Source organism: Octopus sinensis, linkage group LG25 (genome assembly GCF_006345805.1).
Source record: "Octopus sinensis linkage group LG25, ASM634580v1, whole genome shotgun sequence".
NCBI classification, from domain to species: domain Eukaryota; kingdom Metazoa; phylum Mollusca; class Cephalopoda; order Octopoda; family Octopodidae; genus Octopus; species Octopus sinensis.
Window position 1 is genome coordinate 26,626,777 of NC_043021.1, and position 22,853 is coordinate 26,649,629.

Sequence of the window (22,853 nt, forward strand, 5' to 3'; positions counted from 1 at the left end):
TTAAAAAAAAAAAATTAAATTCATAACATAGTCTTAATGATAATAGCAGTGCCCCAGCATGGTCTCAGCCAACAGACTTGAACAAGTTAAAACGGTAAACAGTGCAATGTTGTTGCAAAGACAATGTGTGTGTGTGTGTATACATATGTATATTTATAAAAGGCATAACTTCCATGTTCTTTGTTATTATTTTGAAGATTCATTATTTTTGTTCCTCGTGTGATCAAACATGGATGAGTATGTGTAGAATAATACAAGAGAAAACATTGATGTATTACTAGTTAGATGACCACATACTCTATATACACAGGTTTTTGCCACTCACTCCCCCTCTCTCCACTCTTCCTTCGCAATATCCTGCTACTTATATTGGTGTTCAAACCTCAAAGATATCCACTGGCACTTGCCACGATCTCTCTCTCTCTCTCTCTCTTCCTTTATTCAAACATCCCATTTATATTCTGACCCCCATCCCTTGTGAGTTTGCCCAGCATTTTGCCACCATCTCTATCCTGATGTCTCCTATTCTCTGTCTCTTTCTCCTGCACTTCCCTCAGGTTGGGTAACCATGTATTTCCTTTGTGGTAGCACACCTGTTTGTTTTCATTCCTGATCTCTCTCTCTCTCTCTGGCTGGGTCACCTTGTACTTCCTCTACAAGACACCTGTTTCTCTCTCACTGTAACCTTCCATCATCCAACACAAGATCACCTCCTCCAATGTCCCCTCCCCTCTTGAAAATTTTTTTCCGGCTTGCAAGTACTCAGTGACCTTGTCATTGTAGGTGCCACTTAAAAGCATCCAGTCCACTCTGTAAAGTGGCTTGGTGTTAGGAAGGGCATCCAGCTGTAAAAACCTTGCCAAAACTGACCTCACCTTTGCTTGTTCCACACAAAAAGCACCAAGTCCACTCTGCTGAGTGGTTGATGTTAGGAAGGGCATCCAGCTGTAAAAATCCTGCCAAAATAGCCACAGAAGTCTGGTGTAGGCTTCGGCCTGGTTGGCTCTTGTGAAACTCTCCCACCCATGCTAGCATGGAGGGCAGACATTAAACGATGATGATAATGTTTACATTTAGAATAATACTTTTTAATAATAATAATAATGATTTCAAATTTTGGTACTAATTTCATCAACCCTGAAAGGATGAAAGGCAAAGTTGACCTTGGTGAATTTGAACTCACAATAATGTTCTCAGTAGTGTCTGTTTTTCATTACTGGTCTGCAGTATGGCCATTTTCCTCCTGACATGGGCATCATCTTTGGGTACCATTTCTCCTCTCCTTAGATAATTAAAATCATTTTTGTTTCAGCATAACAAGCATTCATTTTTTCCTGTTTACCATAATTGTCATATTAATGCTGATGTGACTACTATCATAGTCATCATCATCTTCCTCATCATCATCATCATCTCATCACCATCACTATTATGCAACTTTAATTGGAAAATTTTACAAATGAGTCTCCTCCTCATCATGGTTTTGATTCTTGCTGTTTTGCATTCTCATCATAATATATTATTGACTTGAAAGACATCAGCATGCTTCAGAAAGTAATTTGTTCATTGAATTCTATAAACAAGAAGGATCATTCGTGTTTAGATTCAGTGATTTGGGAGTAGCTCTGACTAAAGAGACACTATCAGCTTGAAGCATCACAAGAGTCTAAGGTTCCCCTCCATCACTGATTCAAGTGTGTTGTCAACATTGTCTGAAGTGAGATGTTCTCCAAAGGTGAAGCACAACATACTCTCTTGCAATCTAGATCCATCCCCACCCCTGTTCTGTCTGTCTCATTCATTTCTACCCACCTTCTACAATGAGGGTTTACCGTGACATCTCATTATTGTTATTTTCATCACTTTCCAGCTCCCCCTGATTACTCTTAGCTTTTCTTCTAAAATGTGTGCATGTAGCCATGTAACTCCTCTACAGCAATAAACCTGTTCTGCTCTGGCCCCGTCTCATACTTTAACCCCTCATCTCCTAGTGTAAAGCTGTCCCCTTGGAGTTTATAGTCTTGCAAACTCCATAGTGTCCTCATTAGTGTTTGTGTCACCCTGTAAAGTGGTTGGATTTGGGAAGGACATTCAGCCAAGGCAGATATTGGAACCCACAACATCCTGTCAAACTGTCCAACCCATTCCAGCATGGAACATGAACTTTGAATGATGACAATGAGGATCTCTGACGTTTGTGTTCCCACACTTCTGTGTCACTAACCAGGAAGGATGTTTAACTGTAATCTGTTAATGTCTACTGAAGAAGCAAGGGTTTAATAATGATCTGTACACATCCTGTCATACGGAAATGGTTTAGGACACACTCAAATCTATTTCAATATTTCAATAATTTAACTAACCAAGTATTTTTGAGCAAAATTAGGTGTTTAACCACAGCAGACTCATTAATCTTGTTGTGCTCAGTTCAAACTCTCTCAAAGGTAACATGACCTTTTATGTCATCCATCAAGTCCACTCAGCTTGTATCTCGCAGTTTTCTCTTCTCTCTTTCTCCCCAATCTTATTGTAAAATTAGATTGTTACCCTTTTGTTATTAATTATATTGCTTGAATTTTCTTTGGTAATTATATCCATTTGTAGCTAATTAACTTGAATGAGTTCAAATTTTACTGTTTGTTTGTAAGATCTGAGCTCAGTGTAAGATGTTGGTCACTAACACTATACAATGGTTATGGTACCTATCTACAATGATATGGATTTTACCCACCAATAATTACGTCCTCTTGCAGTGCCAGTGCCAGGATATGAAACTATAACACTTCAATTGTAGGTCACACATCATAAAGATTTGATTAGCTGTGAGTGTGTGCAGTCATTCTACTATTACTACTGCTACTGCTGCTACTACTATTATCATGATGATGATGGAGGATGCGAAAAGCCTTAAATAGAGATGGTATTCTCTGGCTGACCCAAAGTATGTCAGGTGACTCAGACCCCAGGGGAGGCACCAAAGCAACAGCAATCCTGGGAAAACAAAAGGGCTCAAAGCATAGAAGGAATCTCTTTGTTGAGCTTTTTCTGGTAAAGATGTATTGGAGTTTTGGAAAAAATACTCTACATGATTCACTTTCACTTCTGTTTGTCAGTGGTATCCTTTCCTTTGATCTTTAAGGGGTCAGTGAAAGAAGTTGCTATCAATCAGTCAATCAAATCCATCATTATTTTACCATCATTGAGTAAAGGTCTTTCTTGTATTTTTCCATGACTTTCAGCTTTGAGTTTCTGGCCTCCAATTTATTTGCCAAATCTATCCACTTCATTCCTTCAATATGTTCTTCTCCATCCTTCTATCCTGCCATCTTGTTCATTTCCTTCCATCTTTCCATCTTATTCTTCATTGTCCTGTTTCTGTTGCTGTCTTTCAGAACCCCCTCCATCAACATATTCATCCCCACCCCCACCTGCACTCATTAATTCCCCCCTCCACTGTGGCCACTCCCAATTACATCTCAATTCAACAGTGTCATTCAGTTTCACTTGCTCTCACCTCCATTTCATTGCTTTACCCCCCCCCCCATTAATCCAAATCTTAACCCTTTGGCATTCACATCATTTTGTCCACTGATCTGTTTATTTGTTTGCATTTGGAATTACTCGTTCATTATCTTTCTGCATTGAGATTTCAGTGATGTACTTTTTTTATTTTTAGTAAGACATTGTAGGGAAGGTGTGAGAGGCTGGATCTTACCAGTTTGAACTTAAAACAAGTAGAATTTTTGGGCTGGATAGGGTCAGTTTACATGCTAAAGGGTTCAACTGTTTTTAGCTTGTTTGTTTGGTCTTTTATCTGGTTCCATATTTTTATACTAAAAGAAACTTTGGAGGAATGATGCATTGGTTTAAAACCCATCTTTTAAGACTGAGGAACATTTTGCTTTTAAAAATGGGAATTATTCTTCCAAAGGTAATTCACTGTTTGATATCTTTTACTTGATTGTGTTCTTATAAGTCAACCGATATAGGTGTAACTGTTTAAAGTAATTGAAGTGGAACTAATTCTATGATAACTATAGTAACTATGTAACTATAGCAACCATGTTACTATGGTACCCAAGTTACTAAATGTAGTCATGTAATTGGGTTCACTCAGTTATGCTCCTCTACAAATATATAGTTGTTCTTTGTTAATGTAAATAACAAAACAAAACATTATTATTATTATTATTATTATTATTATTATTATTATTATTTTACTTCTCAGATCTCTCAGTCTTATTTGCTCTGGTTGATTCTGTGAGAGCGGACAGCACCCTGTTGTCATGGGTCTCATAGGATCCTTTCTGCAAACTATAAGCTTGGTACTTGGTTGTTAACTCATCGTGGAAGACACTGAACTCCCAAGCACCAGCCTCAAAATCCTAGCTGCCCCCAACAGAGGAATCCCAATAATTGTAGGGGCACTTGGAGTACTAACAACCAAGTTTGAGAGCTATGTCAGAGAAACTGGAATTGAGATGAGGGCAGAGCAGGCCCCCAAAATTATAATTATAATTATAATTATTATTATTATTATTATTATTATTAAGGTGGCGAGCTGGGAGAATCGTTAGCACACCAGGTAAAATGCTTAATGGTATATCATCTGCCTTTACATTCTGAGTTCAAATTCCACTGTGGTCAACTTTGCCTTTCATCCTTTCGGGGTTGATAAATTAAGCACCAGTTAAACGCTAGGGTTGATGTAATTGACTTATCCCCTCTCCCAAAATGGTTCCCTTGTGGCAAAAATTTGAAACCATTATTATTACTGAGTGAGAGGGCAACACGCATTATGAGAGTGATGCTGAGGTGCAAATACATGAAGCCCAATATACTCATCACACCTACCCATCTGATAAGGGTGCACTAGGCAAATAGGGCCCAGTTAGAATTTTCTTCACGTTTGAGTAGGCCATCCCACTCAAAAGGTCCCTGAATATGGTTTGTTTAAGGATGATGAATGAAACATGTTTCCAGAGATGAATTATTGAAACCCCAAAGAATTCCTCTCAACACATGGCTATGATGTTCTCCCACTACTTCTGCTCGTGATCAGGAATGCACATATCATCAGCCACTAAGGGACATGCTCAACTGGTCAAGGTCAAGCAACTGACCAGCAGATCTGTGTTATAGAGCCAAATATTTGTTGTAGCTCATTTTTCATACCAAGAAGCCACGAGGGCCATTGTCTGATATGGCATCCACTGCCTGGTATTGTATCTCAGCTTTATTTCAGTGAGAATGCTGGGAAGTGCCAGCAGACTCAGGTGACATTTGTTTACCGATCAATCTTCCAGGACCCTGTGGAGAACTCTTGCAGTTCCAAGCAATGAGGATTTTCATAGCTATTTTGACACATTAATTCCAATCTTTTTGAGCCACATTCATTGTTAGATGAGTGCTGATACTTCAAATGTGCCAATCATCATCATCATCATCGTTTAATGTCCGCTTTCCATGCTGGCATGGGTTGGACGTTTTGACTGAGGGTTGTCGAACCAGATGGCTGCACCAGGCTTCAATCTTGATCTGGCAGAGTTTCTACAGCTGGATGCCCTTCCTAACGCCAACCACTCCGAGAGTGTAGTGGGTGCTTTTACGTGCCACCAGCATGGGGACCAGTCAGGTGGTACTGACAACGACCTCGTTTGAATCTTTTTACACATGCCACCGGCACCGGTGCCAGTAAGGTGATGCAAGTAACGATCACGCTCAAATGGTGCCTCTTACGTGCCACTGGCACGGAGGCCAGTTAGCCGCTCTGGCAACGATCATGCTCAGATGGTGCTCTTAGCACCCTACTAGCATGGGCACAAGTGCCAGTAAGGCGACGCTGGTAATGATCACACTCGAATGGTGCCCTTTTATGTTCCACTGGCATGGAAGCCGGTTAGCCACTCTGTCAACGATCACACTCGTATGGTGCTCTTTGCTCCCCGCTAGCACAGATGCCAGTCATCGAATTTAATTTTGATTTCATTTGCCTCAACAGGTCTTTGCAAGCAGAGTTTAGTGTCCAAAGAAGGAAATTTGTCTACTTTCTTCATTGCCCAAAACTGGCGCATTTCCCACTTCGATTCTTCTTTCTCTTCAACCCTTTTCTCACCAGGACATGCTATGTTGATTATCATGCAAGGTTTTCATGCAGCAATGTCAGATTTCCAATGTCTGGTCTGGTGGTCAATTTGAATCATTGCATCCCACAGGATTTTGCAGTTTTCATTCTTGGCAACTTCTTCTGGGATTTGGTCATACCACGTCTTTGCTTTTTGTGGGTTGTGATTTCCACACAGGTCCCACTGGATCATTCTCGCCACATTATCATGTTGTGCCAATTTTGGGCATTCGCTAATAATGTGCCACACTGTGTCACCCCTCTCACCATACATTCTGCATTTGTCACTCTCGGTTGTTTTATGAATTCTGCACTTTACATAGTTGGTCCTCAATGCTTGTTCTGCACATAGAAGTGCTTCTGTTTCTATTTGCAAATCACCCCTCCATATCCATAACCACCAGCCTTTTCTATTTGTCTTGGTGCTCATATCTCTTGCAAACTGACATACATTTCTTCCTCTTCTGACATACATTTCTTCCTCTTCTGACATACATTTCTTCCTCTTCTCCATGCCATTTCTTTTTTTGTGTGGCTTTCCTCTTTCAATTTCTCTGTCTTTACACTTTTATCAGTTTTGACGATGCCAGACTTCTTCACATGCATCAACAATGGTTCCAGGGTATTTTTTACAGACCACCCTAAACTGATTCCACACAATCCTGGCAACTAATCAAACTTCTTTTCCCTTTCTTCTGGACAAGTACAAACCATCGACATCACTCTTGAAATGGAATGCTCTCCCTGCATTGTCAAAGGTTTCTGTCTCTTTCTAGCCATACCCATCTGTTCATTCTTATGCCAGTTTATGATTCCAGATCCATACCTAAGTGTTGCTGTCCTCCATGTATTTACTGCTTGGAATTTATTCTTCCATCCACTCAATTTTGGACACAATACCAATCGTAGTCTTTGGAAATACTCTTTCTTCAGCTGTTCTCTCATTACCATGATTTCAGTGACCCTTAGTATGCCAAGGTACTTATTATTGTTATTATTATTATTGAGTGATATACAAAGCTCATATACCCATCATGACTACCCGTCTGATAAGGGTACACCAGGCACATGCATCACAACCATATGTGCGCGACATGGTGATCTCATATCAAGATAAACAGCACATGACCTTGCAGGTGGGGCCCAGTTAGAATTTTCTTCAGGTTGAGTAGCCCATCCCGCTCAAAAGGTCCCTGAATAAGGGTTGTTTAAGGATGTTGAACGAACCACCCATGTTTCCAGAGGTGAATTATTCAAACCCCAAAGAATCCCTCTCAACACACGGCTATGATGCTCCCCCACTACTTCTGCTTGTGATCAGAGATGCACATATTGTCAGCCACTAAGGGACAGGCTCAACTGGTTAAGGTCAAACAACTGACAAGCAAATCTGTGGTATTGAGCAGAATATTTGCTGTAGCCCATCTTTTATACCAAGACAAAACAATGTACATGATAACACTTCCAATCAGTTAAGATCAGAAGCCACGAAAGCCACTGCCTGGTACTGCATCAGGGCATTTATTATTATTATTATTATTATTATTATTATTATTATTAATTATAATAATAATAATACTACTACTAATAATAGTAATAATAATAATAATAATAATGATGATAATAATAATAATAATAATAATAAAGGCAGCAAGCTGGCAGTGACGTCAGCACACCGGGCAAAATGCTTCGTGGTGTTTCATCTGATGCTATGTTCTGAGTTCATCTATCACTCATAATATTTCTATCTCTCAACCATATAAAGTTGAAGAGATTTTAATTGATTTCATTAGTACAAGACAAAGTTGGATTTCATAGAATTTGAATCCAGAATGTAAAGAGAAGGGAGCATTAGTCTGGCATCTCTACTCAACCATTTTCAAGGTTTGGTCCATTGAACCAACAAAAGTGTAACCCATGCAGATACACAAAAGAAGGACACAGTAGACGATGCAGTCCTTTAATGTGTGTGTGTGGCCTAGTGGTTAGGGTGTTGCACTCACAGTCACAAGGTCATGGGTTCAGTTCCCAGATTGGTAGTAAGTTCTGTTTTTGAGCAAAACACTTCATTTCACATTACTTCAGTGCACTCAGCTGTAATCCCATGATAAACTGACACTCTCCTCAGAGGGAATGTTGGCCTTCTCCACTTAGGATTGGCTCAGTGGTTAAGGTGTTGCACTCACGATTGCGAGACCATGGGTTCGATTCCCTGACCGGGCGTTGCGTTGTGTTCTTGAGCAAAGCACTTCATTTCACATTGCTCTGTGATCATTTCGACATCTTACATGAGGCACCCATTGCACCTGTACAGGTAATATTGATTTGATGGAGGGAGTGAGCTTAAGTCTACATAAACATTTGATCACTATAAACAAATCATCTGTGTGGTTGTTCAGCAAGAAATTGTGAAACCCTTATACGACGTCTAACGACAGGAGAGTTCATCATATATATATATACATACATATACATATATATATATATATATATATATATATATATATATATTATATATATATATATATATATATATACATACATACATATATATATATTGGCATTAGGAAGGGTGTCCAGCCGTAGAAACCAAGTCAGAGCCTGGTACAGCTCTGTGGCTTACCAGTTCTAGTCAAACCATCTAACCCATGCCAGCATCGAAAACAGATGTTAAATGATAGGAGCATGTCCCAGTGTACTCATGGTCTCTGGATCATGGGGTCAACGCCCTGACTGGGTGCATGTTGTGTTCTTGAGCAAAGCACTTCATTTCACATTGCTTCAGTCCCCCTTCGATCAGCGAGGATTGTTGACCTGCTAGCCTAGCCAGCAGGGTGGCATCATTTGAAGGCTAAAACAATGCAAAAGCACATTGTGACCAGCAATGTGTAACAGCATCTGATAGCCTGCTCAGTCACGTGATACACACACACACACACACACAGAGTGAAGAGGAGGGGGTGCAGTATGGCCATGGATGGAATTCCTTAGATGATCATCATCGGTCAGCTCAGTCAACACTAACCCAGTGTTAAACACCTCTAGCACTGACATCTTCTTTTGTTAATCCTATTCACCCGTTTGCTAAACCACCTGCGATTACAGCCTCCCCCACCCTGGTTCCATGATGCAAACTTTACACTTAAACTGATTTCAATTTAAACCATCCAACAAAATTTCATGTTATTTTATGTCCTGAACACCATCTTAACAAAGCCATTCTATGACATTCTTTGTTGTTTCCAAAATGCAACAAAATCAGATTATTCCAACAGAAATCTGCTAACGAAAGGGTTAAAAGTTTGTTATTTAAGGGATTGCTTCTATATCTTTATCACCCTTTTGTTACTGTATTTATTTTGAGAATCTCTCTGTTTCTTTCAATTACTTTAAATATAACAAAAAAATTAGTAAAATAACTTAGTTATCATTCAGCTAGTGTTAGGAACATAAATTGTGACTAAGGCTTGGTGGAATATTTTAATTCAAAGTTTATGAAAGGGTTAAGACTCTAAGTAAACTCCTCATATCTCTGTCTCACCATTTATCTCTCTCTCCCTCTCTCTATCTATCTGTACACACACACACAATAATATATATATACACACACACACACAATAATATATATATACACACACACACCCATGGTCACTATCGTAAATTTAAATTAACACCATTAATTTTTCTTCCATTTTCGGTTTTAATTTTTTTAATTGCACTCTCTCTCTCTCTCTCTCTCTCTCTCGAGGAGAGTCCTTTCCTAACCCCCCCCCCAGTAACTATTTGCATTGCTAGCATGACATGAGAATGAGCTAACCTATTTCTTGGCTATTGTCTTCTTCATTATAAAAACGCTTTTATTTCTCTCTTTCCTTCTTTCTTCTCTCCTCAACAACAACACCATTATCACCAACCTCCTCCTCCTCCTCTCCTCTTTGCTCTCCTCCACTGAACTGTGCCAACTGAGAGCCAGAGCAGCTGTTGGTACTCAGGGTCCCTCTCTCACTCTCTTATGCTAGGACAGCCAGAGACATGGGGTTTTACTAGCTCAGTGTGTGTGCGTGCGTGTGTGTGCGTGTGTGTTTGCTTGCTATACTCACAGCCACTCACTCCCTCTTTTACTTCATAAACCAGGCTCTCTCAATCAATATAATTACTGCACCATCCCTTATATATATATATATATATATATATGCATGCATGTATGTATGTATGTATACATATACACACACACATGTATATTGTTGATATACCTTGAAGTATCTGCTTATATGATTCTCTTTCCCCTCCCCTCCTCCCACTCTATCTCTTTATATATCTAATTCATTGTCTCCCCCCCCCGTCTGTTTGCCTCTCTGTCTGTCTGTCTGTCCGTTTATCAGACCTCCCCCTGCTCACCCCCCACAACACTCACTCTCTCTCAGTCATTCATAGAGAAGCAGAACTTTTTTTTTTTTGTTTTTTTACTCGAGGGAACATTATTTGTTTTCACAAACGATAATCTAGTCTTATCCACTTCCTCCTCAATACCCGGATTTACAGGTAATGAGATCTTCTGTTTATCTTTTACTGCAACTCCTTCTTTGCTCTTTTACTTTCATTTCTTACATAAATCCGTGTGTGTGTGTGTGTGTGTGTGTGTGTGTGTGTGTGTGTGTGTGTGTGTGCACGTCTGTCTTAGTTATTGCTGTTCAGTTAGTTATTTGTATCCTTGTATAATATTCCCCCTATATTCCTATCAATCTCTCTCTCTCTTGTTATGTATGTATATATATGTATCTATCTATCTGTCTCTCACTCTCTATCTATCTTTCCATCCATTCATCCATCCATCCATTCATCTATCTATCTATCTATCTATCTATCTGTCTGTCTGTCTTATTCTGTCTTTCTATCCTATCTGCCTAATCTATTCTATCTACCTAATCTCTCTGTTCACATGGATTAACTGTTAGTATCTTTAAAAGAAAATAAACACATCCACTAATTTTTCTAACATCAGTAGATAAACATTAACTTCACTATCACAACATATCTGGTCCTTAATTCTAGCGCATCACTCAATATCACATAGAAAATCATTATCATCTGCACAAAAAAAATCCCCACTTTGCACTTTTGAATTTTATGAAATCTCTCACTCCCAAACTAAAATTATGTAACAGACACTCTGAACTCATCTCTTTATGTAGTCTTAGGACTTTTAGAACTTTAAAACATTCTAAACCTTTTGTCTTCTCAAATAACAAGCCCTTCTCCCCAGCACTGATATATATTTCCCATACCCTCCCAGTCAAAATCCTCATACTGTAAATTTTGCCTTGGTTCACCCTTTATCCTTGTTCTATTTAGGATATTGTGGAGGCGCAATGGCCCAGTGGTTAGGGCAGCGGACTTGCGGTTGGAGGATCGTGGTTTCGATTCCCAGAGCAGGCATTGTGTGTGTTTATTGAGCGAAAACACCTAAAAAGCTCCACGAGGCTCCGGCAGGGGGTGGTGGCGACCTCTGTTGTACTCTTTCACTACAACTTTCTCTCACTCTCTCTTCCTGTTTCTTGAGTAACACTACGATGGACTGGCGTCCTGTCCAGCTGGGGGGAATACATACGCCACAGAAACTGGGAAACCAGGCCCATGAGCCTGTCTTGGCTTGAAAAGGGTGACGTTATTTAGGATATTAAGGTTGAGAAGTTTTGCTTCCCAACCATGTAATCTAAGGTTCAGTTTCACTGTGTGGCACCTTGGGCTGGTGTCTTCTATTATGGTCCTGGGCCAACCAACACCTTGAGAATAGATTTGGTGGATGGAAACTGAAAGAAGCCCCTCTTTTGTATGTATGTACATCATCATCATTTAACATCTGTTTTCCATCCTGGTATGGATTGGACGGAACTGGCAAAGCTGGCAGCCATACCAGCTTCCATTGTCTGTGTCAGCTTGGTTCCTACAGCTGGATGCTCTTCCTGACACCAACCATTTTATAGAGTTTGCTTTTCATATGGTGCCACCACCAACATCAAATCTTTTTATGTTGTGCCTCAGTTTTAGGATATCAATTCTGTTGTGGTGGGCAGGTCCTTTTGAGTACAGAAATGCCCCACACATCTGGATTTTCTGTCATCTCTTTCGTAAGGCTCAGCATCTTGAGATCAGCCTCCATCACTTTATCCCATGTCTTCCTGGGTATCCCTCTTTCCCTCCGCTCTCAGTGATCGCCACTTGTTTATGCAACTGTCTTTATCAATCCTGCATCATGTGACCAAACCAGTGCAGTCTCCTCTCTTGCACTCAGCATCATCTAATTCCTCTTATGTTCTCTCAATGCACCAGTGCTCTGTCACTCATGCACACTGACATTGCACACCCAGCAGAGCATTGCAGCTGTGCTCCTCTCTAGTCTTCGTATATTCTCTGTTTTCAGGGCCCACATCTCACTACCATGTAGCATTGCTGTCCATACATGTGCATCATACAATCTTCCTTTCACTCAGAGAGAGACCTTTGGTTGCCAACAGAGGTCAAAGCTCTCTGAACTTTTTCCATCTTATTCTTATTCTAGCAAATACGTTTTTTGTACAAACTTCTCCACTGTTAATTAGCTCACGTGGGTAGCAAAAGTTATCTACAACTTCCAGAGAGTCTCCAAGACATTTGAGGAAATCAGTTCCCCATGCATCTTCCCGTACATCTTTCACATGCAAACACTATTTTCACTGTTAACCTTCCTGCTATTCCACTGCACCTCTTGTGTATCCATAGCATGCACTGGGTACACTGAATGGAATTTCTCCCAACACCCTTCCTACATATCAAGCAGAGCCGTTTACCTGATGGGTGAAGGCTCCTGTCTGATTTCTCGTTTACCAGGACCTTGGTTTTTACTAAGTCTACTTTAAGATACTTTTAATCTCAGGCTCCGATTCCACATCTGGAACTCCTTTTCTAATTTTGTCACAGATTCTGCTATAAAGGCAATATCATCAGCATATAGTGATTCCCATAGGCTTTCAGTCTTAAATTCCTCTGTTATAGCCTGGAGTACGATGATGAATTGGCAGGGGCTGAGGACTGAGCCTTAGAAAACACCTACCTATACACTAAATTCATCACTGTACCCCTGTACATGGCCTGTACTGCTTTCACAAGCCATTCATCTATTCCTAGCTTTCTCAGAGAGCACCATATCGCAGAGTGATGTATTCAGTTGAAGGCTTATGCATATGTGTGTGTGTGTATATATACTAGGTGTGTTCAAAAAGTATCCAACCTTTGGGCATAAAAAGAACATGTCACAAATTTTATTCAGTCCCCTTCAAAATGCTCCCCTTGGGAGTTCACACACTTCTCCCAGCAGTTCTGCCACTGTTGGTAGCACCTCTGGAATGCCTTCTCTGGAATACTATGGAGCTCCACTGTTGCTTTCCTTATAATTTCCTCTTGCAACACAGATTGCCTTTCAGTGTAGTTTCAGTTTGGTGAAGGACCAGAGGTCACACGATGCCAAGTCGGGAGAGTTGGGAGCCTGTCGAACAAGTGGTGTCCTTGACCTGGAAAGCTTGGATTACGAGCTCTGTTCAAAAAGTATCCGCCTTTATCTTTCTGCTGACACTCTCCACATGCACAAATCCTCTCTTCAAATGGAAAGAACTGATCCTGTGCTCATTGCCACTTTCTAAGCAATTTCCTGGATTGCAACATGACAGTCTTCCCTGAACAATCTCAACCAATTCCTCACTTTTTGATTTGTGGATGGCCTGTCTTATTCTCCACTGAGCTGTGGCCATGTTTCAAGCAGTTGTACCATTCCTTGATCTGAGTTTTGCCCATGACATCATCTCCAAGGGCCAGCTGAGTCTTTTGGAAGTTTTGAGCTTGAGTATCACCAAACTTTTGGCAGAACTTCATGCAATGCTTCTGCTCAGTACATTTGGTCCTCTTGCATGGAAATAAAAATCTCACTGGCACACATTTGTACTCTGGGTGGTGGAAAAAATGAAGTCAGATTCTTTTTCAATGCACCACACACACACACACACACACACATATATATATATACACACATGTATGTGTATGTATATATATTTACATATATAATCAAAATAGCAACAAGGATATCCAGAGGTAATGCAGTACGATCGTTTCATGCAACTCCATTTACAGCATTATCTCTGGATATCCTTGTTGCTTATTTTGATTTTAATCACTTTACTTTGAAATTTTATGGATAATACCGTACTAAATTCTGGTACTCAACTTAAGTACCATATTCATCTGAATCTAAATATTTACATATATATGTATGTATATATTATATATATTATATATATATATATGTATATATATATATTTACATGTGTGTGTGTGTGTGTGTATCCTTGTCTTAACATCAAGTAGTGGCTGTAAATGAGTATCCTTGTCATACAAGCAGTGTTGTTTATTTCTGTGAAAAACATCTCTAAGGGGAAATATTACTTTGCTTAGAAACAAGTGAGGGTTTGGTGACAGGAAGGGCATCCAGCCATAGAAAACCTGCCCCAACAAATTCCATCTGACCCAAAACAAGCATGCAAAAGAGGACATTAAACAATGATTTTCACCACCACCACCACCATCATCATTATCATCATCATCATCATCATCAGCATCACCCTCACCCTCATCATCTTCTTTTGCTTGTTTTAATTATTGGACTGTGGCCATGCTGGGGCACCAACTTGAAGAAAGTGACCCCAGTACTGATTTTTCTTTAAAGCCTGGTACTTACTCTGTCAGTCGGTTTTGTTGAACTGCTAAGTTACAGGGAGATAAACAAACCAACACTCATTGTCAAGCAAAGGCGGGGGAAAAAACATAAGACAAGCTCAAAGACACACAGACATGAATATATATATATATATTTATATGACAGGCTTCTGTGCACTTTTTGTCTGCCACATCAACTTGCAAGTCTTTGGCCAGGGCTATACTAGGAGACACTTGGTCAAGGTGTCATGAAGTGGCACCGAACCCAACCTTTGGCCAGGGCTATACTAGGAGACACTTGGTCAAGGTGTCATGAAGTGGGACCGAACCCAACCTTTGGCCGGGGCTATACTAGGAGACACTTGGTCAAGGTGTCATGAAGTGGGACCGAACCCAACCTTTGGCCGGGGCTATACTAGGAGACACTTGGTCAAGGTGTCATGAAGTGGGACCGAACCCAACCTTTGGCCAGGGCTATACTAGGAGACACTTGGTCAAGGTGTCATGAAGTGGGACCGAACCCAACCTTTGGCCAGGGCTATACTAGGAGACACTTGGTCAAGGTGTCATGAAGTGGCACCGAACCCAACCTTTGGCCAGGGCTATACTAGGAGACACTTGGTCAAGGTGTCATGAAGTGGGACCGAACCCAACCTTTGGCCAGGGCTATACTAGGAGACACTTGGTCAAGGTGTCATGAAGTGGCACCGAACCCAACCTTTGGCCAGGGCTATACTAGGAGACACTTGGTCAAGGTGTCATGAAGTGGGACCGAACCCAACCTTCTTAACCACACAGCCACACCAGCGCCCATCATCAAAATACTTCATTTCATTGTTATCCTCATCTTCCTTGCATTTGTTTGCCTATATTTGCCTATATTTATAGGTTAACATATTGTTTGTAGGTTTGCCTATATGTTCACAGGTTAATGTATTTTCTACATGATTGTGATTTCAAAGTCTGTCCCCCCCACCCCGCCTACATATTACCTACAGCTGTAAAGGTGTGTATGTATTTGTGCTTATAGACATGTGTATATGTGTGTGTAATTACTTAAATATGTGTATGTCTAGGTGTATGGTTATTTGTATAGATGCACAGGTGTGTTTATTTATATATTTGTTTGTGTATATATACTCCTGTTAAGTATGTTTGCATATATACCACACACACACACACACACACGCACACATGTGCATGCATGTGCACATTTGTAAGATACAGGTATGGCTTTGTGTGGGTATGAAATCTGCTTCCCAAGCACATGGTTCCAGGTTCAGTCCCACCGCTTGGCACCTTGGGCAAGTGTCTTTTACTAAAGCCTCAGGCTGACCCAAGCTTCTTCAGTGCACTTGATACATTGGAATTGAAGTTTGTCGACCACTCCAAGAGTGTAGTGGGTGTTTTTTATGTGCCACCGACATGGGTGCCATTGACCCGACACTGGCATCACAAGCACAGTATATCACCAAAAGTCTTGGTCTCCCATCACTGCCTCCATGAGGCCCAATGCTTGAACGGCGCTTTTTACGTGCCACCGGCACAGGTGCCAGTCAGATGGCACTGACAATGAAGATAATGGCGATGACTGAAGGTTAAGCGATTGAGTATTGATTAGACTTAGTATTTTGGAATAGACATTTATTAATCATCATAATCAGCAGCAGCAGCAGCAGCAGCAGTAGTAGTAGTAGTAGTAGTAGTGGCAGTAACTGTGGTGCATAAAGTCTCTTGTTTCTGTAATAACATTTATATCAGCAACTGACTTCATTCGTTTCTGTCCTTCCCGAGGAAACATGAAATGTATCAGTTGCTATGGTTACTGTTAAAACAAACAACAATAAATGAATAAATAAAACAACAAATCGTTATTGGATTTCTAAAGTCGTTTGCGTTCCTTATCTTTGTTTGTGTCCATCTTGTGATTCTCACATCTTTTCCCTGATTGATCATTTCCACAGTTCAAGCATCAATGCTGTTCATGACGGCTGCACTCGACAGCTGCACTCGACGGCTGCACTCGACTGCTGCACTCGACGGCTGCACTCGACGGCTGCAGTTGTTGGTGCAGCATCTCAGTGTTATTAGACAGGAGACTAAGTTCCACTCGATTCTTTCCCATTCGAACCGTTTTCTCCAACAGGAATTCTGCCCCCAACCTTATCCCTTTCTCATTATTCCTGATAAGAATCTTGCTTCCCAACCAAATGGTCCCAGGTTCAGTCCCACTGCATGGCACCTTAGGCAAGTGCCTTCTACTATAGTCTCGGGCTTTGTCAGTGGATTTGGTAAACAGAAACTGAAAGAAGCCCATCATATATATGTGTGTGTGTGTGTGTGTGTGTGTGTGTGTGTCTGTGTTTGTCCGTGCCATTACTGCTTGACCACCAGTATTGGCCTGTTTGTCTCCCCGTAACTTAGCGGTTCAGCAAAAGGAGCCAATAGAATAAGTAACAGGTTTAAAAAAATAAGTCTTGGGGTCGATTTGTTCAACTAAAACCCTTTAAGGTGGTGCTCCAGCATGGCCGCAGTCAGATGACTGAAACATGTAAAAGATAAAAGATATCTCTCCTACACACATGCACACCCCTCTCTCCCTCCTCTCTCCCTCTCCCCCTCCCTCTCCTCTCTCCCTCCTTCCCTCCCCCCTGTTCCCTTCCCTAATCTCACCCCCACTCTCCCACTCCACCCCACCCCTCTGTCTCCAACGCACTAACTTTTATCTCTTATCTTCTTTTACTTGTTTCAGTCATTGGGCCGCGCCCATACTGGGGCATCACCTGGAAGGGTTTCAGTCGAATGAATCGACCCCATTGCTTACCTTTTCATTTTTAAAACCTGCTGCTTATTCTATTCGTCTCTTTTGCTGCTGAACCACTACTCGTTTACTGGGACATCAACAAACCAACACTGGCTGTCAAGGGGTGATGAGGAGACAAACACAAAGTCACCTCCCTCCACACCTCCACACCTCCACACACTCACATTCATCCATATACACACATGATGGGCTTCCTCACAGTTTCCATCTGCCAAATTCACTCAGAAGGCATTGGTTGACCTCAGGCTATAGAAGAAGATACTTTCCCAAGGTGCCATGCAGTGGGACTGAACCTGAAACCATGTGGTTTGGAAGGAAGCTTCCTAACCCCCGCAGCCATGCCTGCATCTTCATTATTTTTCAAAATTAATTGAAAGAAAGACAATGTTTTTCAATAGAAATACGGCAAAGAAAGGGCTAAGGGCCAATAAAAGAGCGTCTTCATAGTTGCTTGATTTACTTGAAAGAACAGCCAAATCTCCCTCTAGTTCCAGTGTTAAAGGTATCAAGAAGCAAAACTTATGTAACCCAAGGATTCAAGTGTATTTAACCCTGTTGTAGTCTGAATCAGAAAACCTTCCCTCAAAATTTCATGTTAATCTCTGTTCCAAATACCAGCTTGGAAATTTTCAGCTATTTTATTAAAGTTTTCATTATACTTAAAAAAAAATTAATTAAAAAAAAAGGGGCATGTTATTTCAATGGCAGATATGGTAACAAAAGGGTTAAAGTGATCTAAATTGAAACCTTCCATCAAAATCTCATGTTAATCTGTTCCAAACACCAGCTTGATAACAACAAAGTTGTTTTACTAAATTCTTCCTTGTTTCCCAAAATTAATTGAAAGCACAACAGAGTATTGCAACAGGGAGATGGTAACGAACAGGATTAAAAGTCACTCAAACGAGTCTTTGGTGGCAATCGTACAACGGTATTTCTTCAAACTAGCTTTGTGGATGTATTTGTTAAACAGTAAAACTACCTCCGAATTAAACTCGTATTTGTTCTGATTGACATGGTTACGTCAGTATGACATTGTGAATATAAGAGATGTTAATGTAATATATTTTGTTGTATCTTGGGAGGGTCGTTATACCAATGAATCACGTGCATTGGCTTCATTTTGCTTCTTTTATCATTATTATTAGTCAGTGATTTAGCTATCTAACCAATTAACTAATTGCTTGATTAATGGTTTAGTCAACCAGTCAGGTTTGTCAAAGTCCTTTCATCACCATCTGATTGATTGCTTGACCAAATGATTTATCAAACAGTTGTTTAGTTAATTAGTTAGTTAGCTAATTGACTAATTATAATCCTTTCTACTATAGGCCCAAGGCTTGAAATTTTGTGGGGCTGGGGCAAGTCAATTACATTAACCTCCAGCTTTCAACTGGTACATATTTTATTGACCCAGAAAGGATAAAAGACAAAGTTGACCTAGTGAGGATTTGAACTCAGAATGTTGAGATGGACAAAATACCACTAAACATTTTCTGTGTGTTGCTAATGATTCTGCCAGCTCACTGCCTTTAATTGACTAATAATAATAAAAGAAGTGAAACAGAACCAGTGCATGTGTTTATTATTATTGGCCTAATGACCCTCCCAAGATGAAACAAAATTTGTTTCAACATATTCAAAATCAAAGAAAGCAACATAGCACCCCCATGACTTTTGGAAACATTTTTTCATGCTCAGATTTACTGAAGCATGGATTAAACTACCTGCATCAGTTGTTAGCTGTCGGAACACTACATCATTCAAAACTTCAATGCTTCCTGAAATTCGCCAACAATACACCCAATGCCCATCAGCCTCTGTTGTTGTTGTTGTTTCTCTTTAAGATTTTTTCACTTTTGCACTTCCTGTGCATATTCTATGTCCTGTTGCAGTTTTCATTACCTTTTCTGATGAGTTATAGAGCACCTGAGTCCTCTATACAATAAGCTCCTTATTATCATTATTATAACTATTATTATTATTATTATTATTATTATTATTATTATTATTATTATTCAAATTCCACTGAGGTTAACTTTGTGTTTCATCCCTTTGGAGTTGATTAAATAAGTACCGGTTATGCACTGGGGTCGATGTAATTGACTTAATCCCTTCCTCCAAATTTGATGTCTTCTGCTTCCAGTAGAAAGGATTATTATTATTATGTATTGTCTTTGCACAGTTTCTAACGCTGGAGAAGTACTATGGTGCCAGCTGTTCACTCCCAGTGAACTAAGGTAGCACCCCTTATTTTTCAAGCACCATCCGGAGTATTCGAGCGGTTCCAAGCAGTGCTGTTTTCTGCATGTTCTCCACCCTTATTGCAGCCCCTATTTGTTCCATGTACTTCTCAAGATTTTTACTCTGTTCCCAGGGCTCCGACAATTATTGGTGCTACTACCACTTCTTTCAGTGACCACAACTGCTTAACCTCCCAAGCTAACCTGTCGTATCTATCGACTTTTCTTTTTTCCTTATCACATACCTTGTTGTTAGCTGGACATGCTATATCTATGCTCCAGCATCGTTTGCTTTCTTTCTCAATTAACACTATGTCTGGCTTCCTATTCTCTATTTCATGGTCACACTGAATCATAAAATCCCATAGGATCTTTGCATTACCATTTTCACTAATGCCTTCGAGTTTATATTCGTACCACTTTTTTGCTCTGTCAAGTCCATACTTGTTGCAATGTGTCCAAGGGACAATTCTTTCTATGTTGTCATGACGTCTCTTATATTCTTTCTGGGCCAGTGGCGTACATTCACTGGTAATATGCCATACATTTTCACCATTTTGTCCACAGATTCTGCCTTATAATAATAATAATAACGATGATAATGATAATAATGATAATAATACAAGTTTGCACCAAGGATCTTGCAAACCAAATACAAAAGTGACAAATTAATTTCATAAATTTCCATTTCTACAATATTTTAGATATTTCTTTTTTCTTATTGAATCCAATTTCTGATGTTTATTTTCTTCATTGCAGAGGCATCTGAGCACTTAATGCCAGCTGGGTCACTAACACCACCTGACAAAATAAGTGGCGACTCGATTTCTATGGCAAACATCCGTCCACTTGGCATCAGTACGCTAACCAATACAATCAAGACCCCACCAAGTCCAATGCCTACTCCATCTCCACCAATCAATAGGATTACAGGTGATATTGATCATTCAGACTCAAGGATTACTCACCCGTTTTCTCGCAGGTAAGAAATGTTACTTCTTAGTGATACAATCGGTTCGGAATACCAAACTATAAACTAGTTACAACTGTGATCGACTCTCGGTCGTACTGTTCTATTTTGGTTCAGTGAGCTTGCAAAATGGCTAAGTCCATCTTGGTGCAAAAGTTAAGAGTTTGTTGTGATATGTATTACATATTTTCTCAATTTGCAGTGTGAAGACAACATGGCTTAGTGGTTAGGGTGTTTAGCTCGGGATCATAAGGTTGAGAGTTCGATTCCTGGTGGTACATTGTCTCCTCGAGCAAGTCACTTTATTTCACTTTATTGCTCCAGTCCACTCAGCTGGCAAAAAAGAATTGTACCAGTAATTCACAAGGGCCAGCCTTGTCACATTCTGTGTCATACTGAATATCCCTGAGAACTACGTTAAGGGTACACATGTCTGTGGAGTACTCAGCCACTTGCACGTTAATTTTACGACCAGGCTGTTCCGTTGATTGGATCAACTGGAATACCTGTCATTGAAACCGATGGAGTACCAATTAGTGTAGAGTTCAAATCACAGTAACTGGTTCATGTGCCTTTGATGTAGCACTTAAAAAATGGTTTTTAAGATGCCTTTACCACCCCAAGAATTATGACATTTGTTACCACTGTTGTTGTTGTTTAACCCAGGTCAGCCCTGATCCGAACCATGACCAAAGATGTTCCAACCCTAACCACCCCATTCTGTTTTTATACCAAGCACTGCATTAGTCAGCATTTTCTCTCTTTAGCCCTTTTGAAATCACTCTCCTTGGGACCACCCCTAGTCCCTTGATAAAGCCTTCCTATTTTAAAGTGATCTAAATTAAAATTTTCCATCAGAATTTTGTGTTAAGTTCCAAACAATAACTTAACCTTTTCTTTTCAATATTTCTGTTGAAAAATACCCTTAATTTCAATTTATTTCATTACTAAAGCAACTGAGATCTTTGGAGATATGCCATTCTTGATAAGACCTGTCAAGTCAAATGAGATTGTAGTTGTGGCAGATGCAAGTGTCCCATAAATAGCCCCTTTAAAAGCACCCTTCAATCATTGGGCGATATGCTGTGCTTGTGAAGACCTGTTGAACTGAGTGAATTTGTAGTCTGAGTGGCACCTGTTGCTGGTGGGACGTAAAGGGCACCATTCAAGCGTTGGGCCTCATGGAGGCAGTGACAGGTGACTATGACCTTTGGCAATATACCGTGCGTATGTAGACCTTTCAAGTCAAGTGAGACCAGAGTCACGGATGATGCTGGTGTCAGGTCAATGGCACCCATGCCAGTGGCACGTAAAGAACACCCACTACACTCTTGGAGTGGTTGGCATTAGGAAGGGTATCCAGCTTTAGAAACCTTGCCAAATCAGATTGAAACCTGGTACTGCCCCCTCGGCTTACAAGTTTTCGGTCAAACCATCCAACCCATGCCAGCATGGAGAGCGGACATTAAATGATGATGATGATGATGATGATAAAGGATATATTAAGATACATTTGTCATCATTAAGCTGTTGTTTGAAACATAAATTAACATGAAATTTTAATTAAAATCACTTTAAAACAACAAGTTTGTTCCATAGAAGCAAGGATGGTTTCAGAGGGGTCGGTGTGAAAAGGGTTAATACTGACAAAGGGATTTTACTAATTTCTTAATTACTTTCAAGATTAACTTAAACAAAAGCAGTGTATTTCTACAGAAATTTGGTAATGAAATGTTTAAGATGGATTGGTGTAATCTGAGGGTGATTTAGTTGATATTTCTAGCAGGTTAAGTAACCACATATGGATCTTCTAGTTACCTCTTTGTTTTCCACAAGCAGCTAATCCTACAGCATTCAACCTTCATTTCTAACCGTTAATCCCATTTTTATTAGATTGTATGCTGTTTTAATATTTATACTTCAAAGGGTGGCGCCAAACTGGCAGAATCC

At 40.2% G+C, this 22,853-nt stretch overlaps 1 protein-coding gene across 8 annotated transcripts in view; it reads left to right on the forward strand.

The window, feature by feature from the left end:
* The window catches only part of LOC115224244 (recombining binding protein suppressor of hairless), a 238,572-nt gene that overhangs the window by 147,086 nt on the left and 68,633 nt on the right, over positions 1 to 22,853 (forward strand). For 7 of the 8 annotated variants that reach the window (XM_029795046.2, XM_029795043.2, XM_029795044.2 and 4 more), the window contains one exon: positions 20,693 to 20,915. In XM_029795046.2, the coding sequence (XP_029650906.1) occupies positions 20,693 to 20,915 (223 nt within the window). Of the gene's footprint in view, positions 1 to 10,527; positions 10,667 to 20,692; positions 20,916 to 22,853 lie in introns of those variants that run through there. The other variant, XM_036513280.1, reaches the window with a different exon arrangement.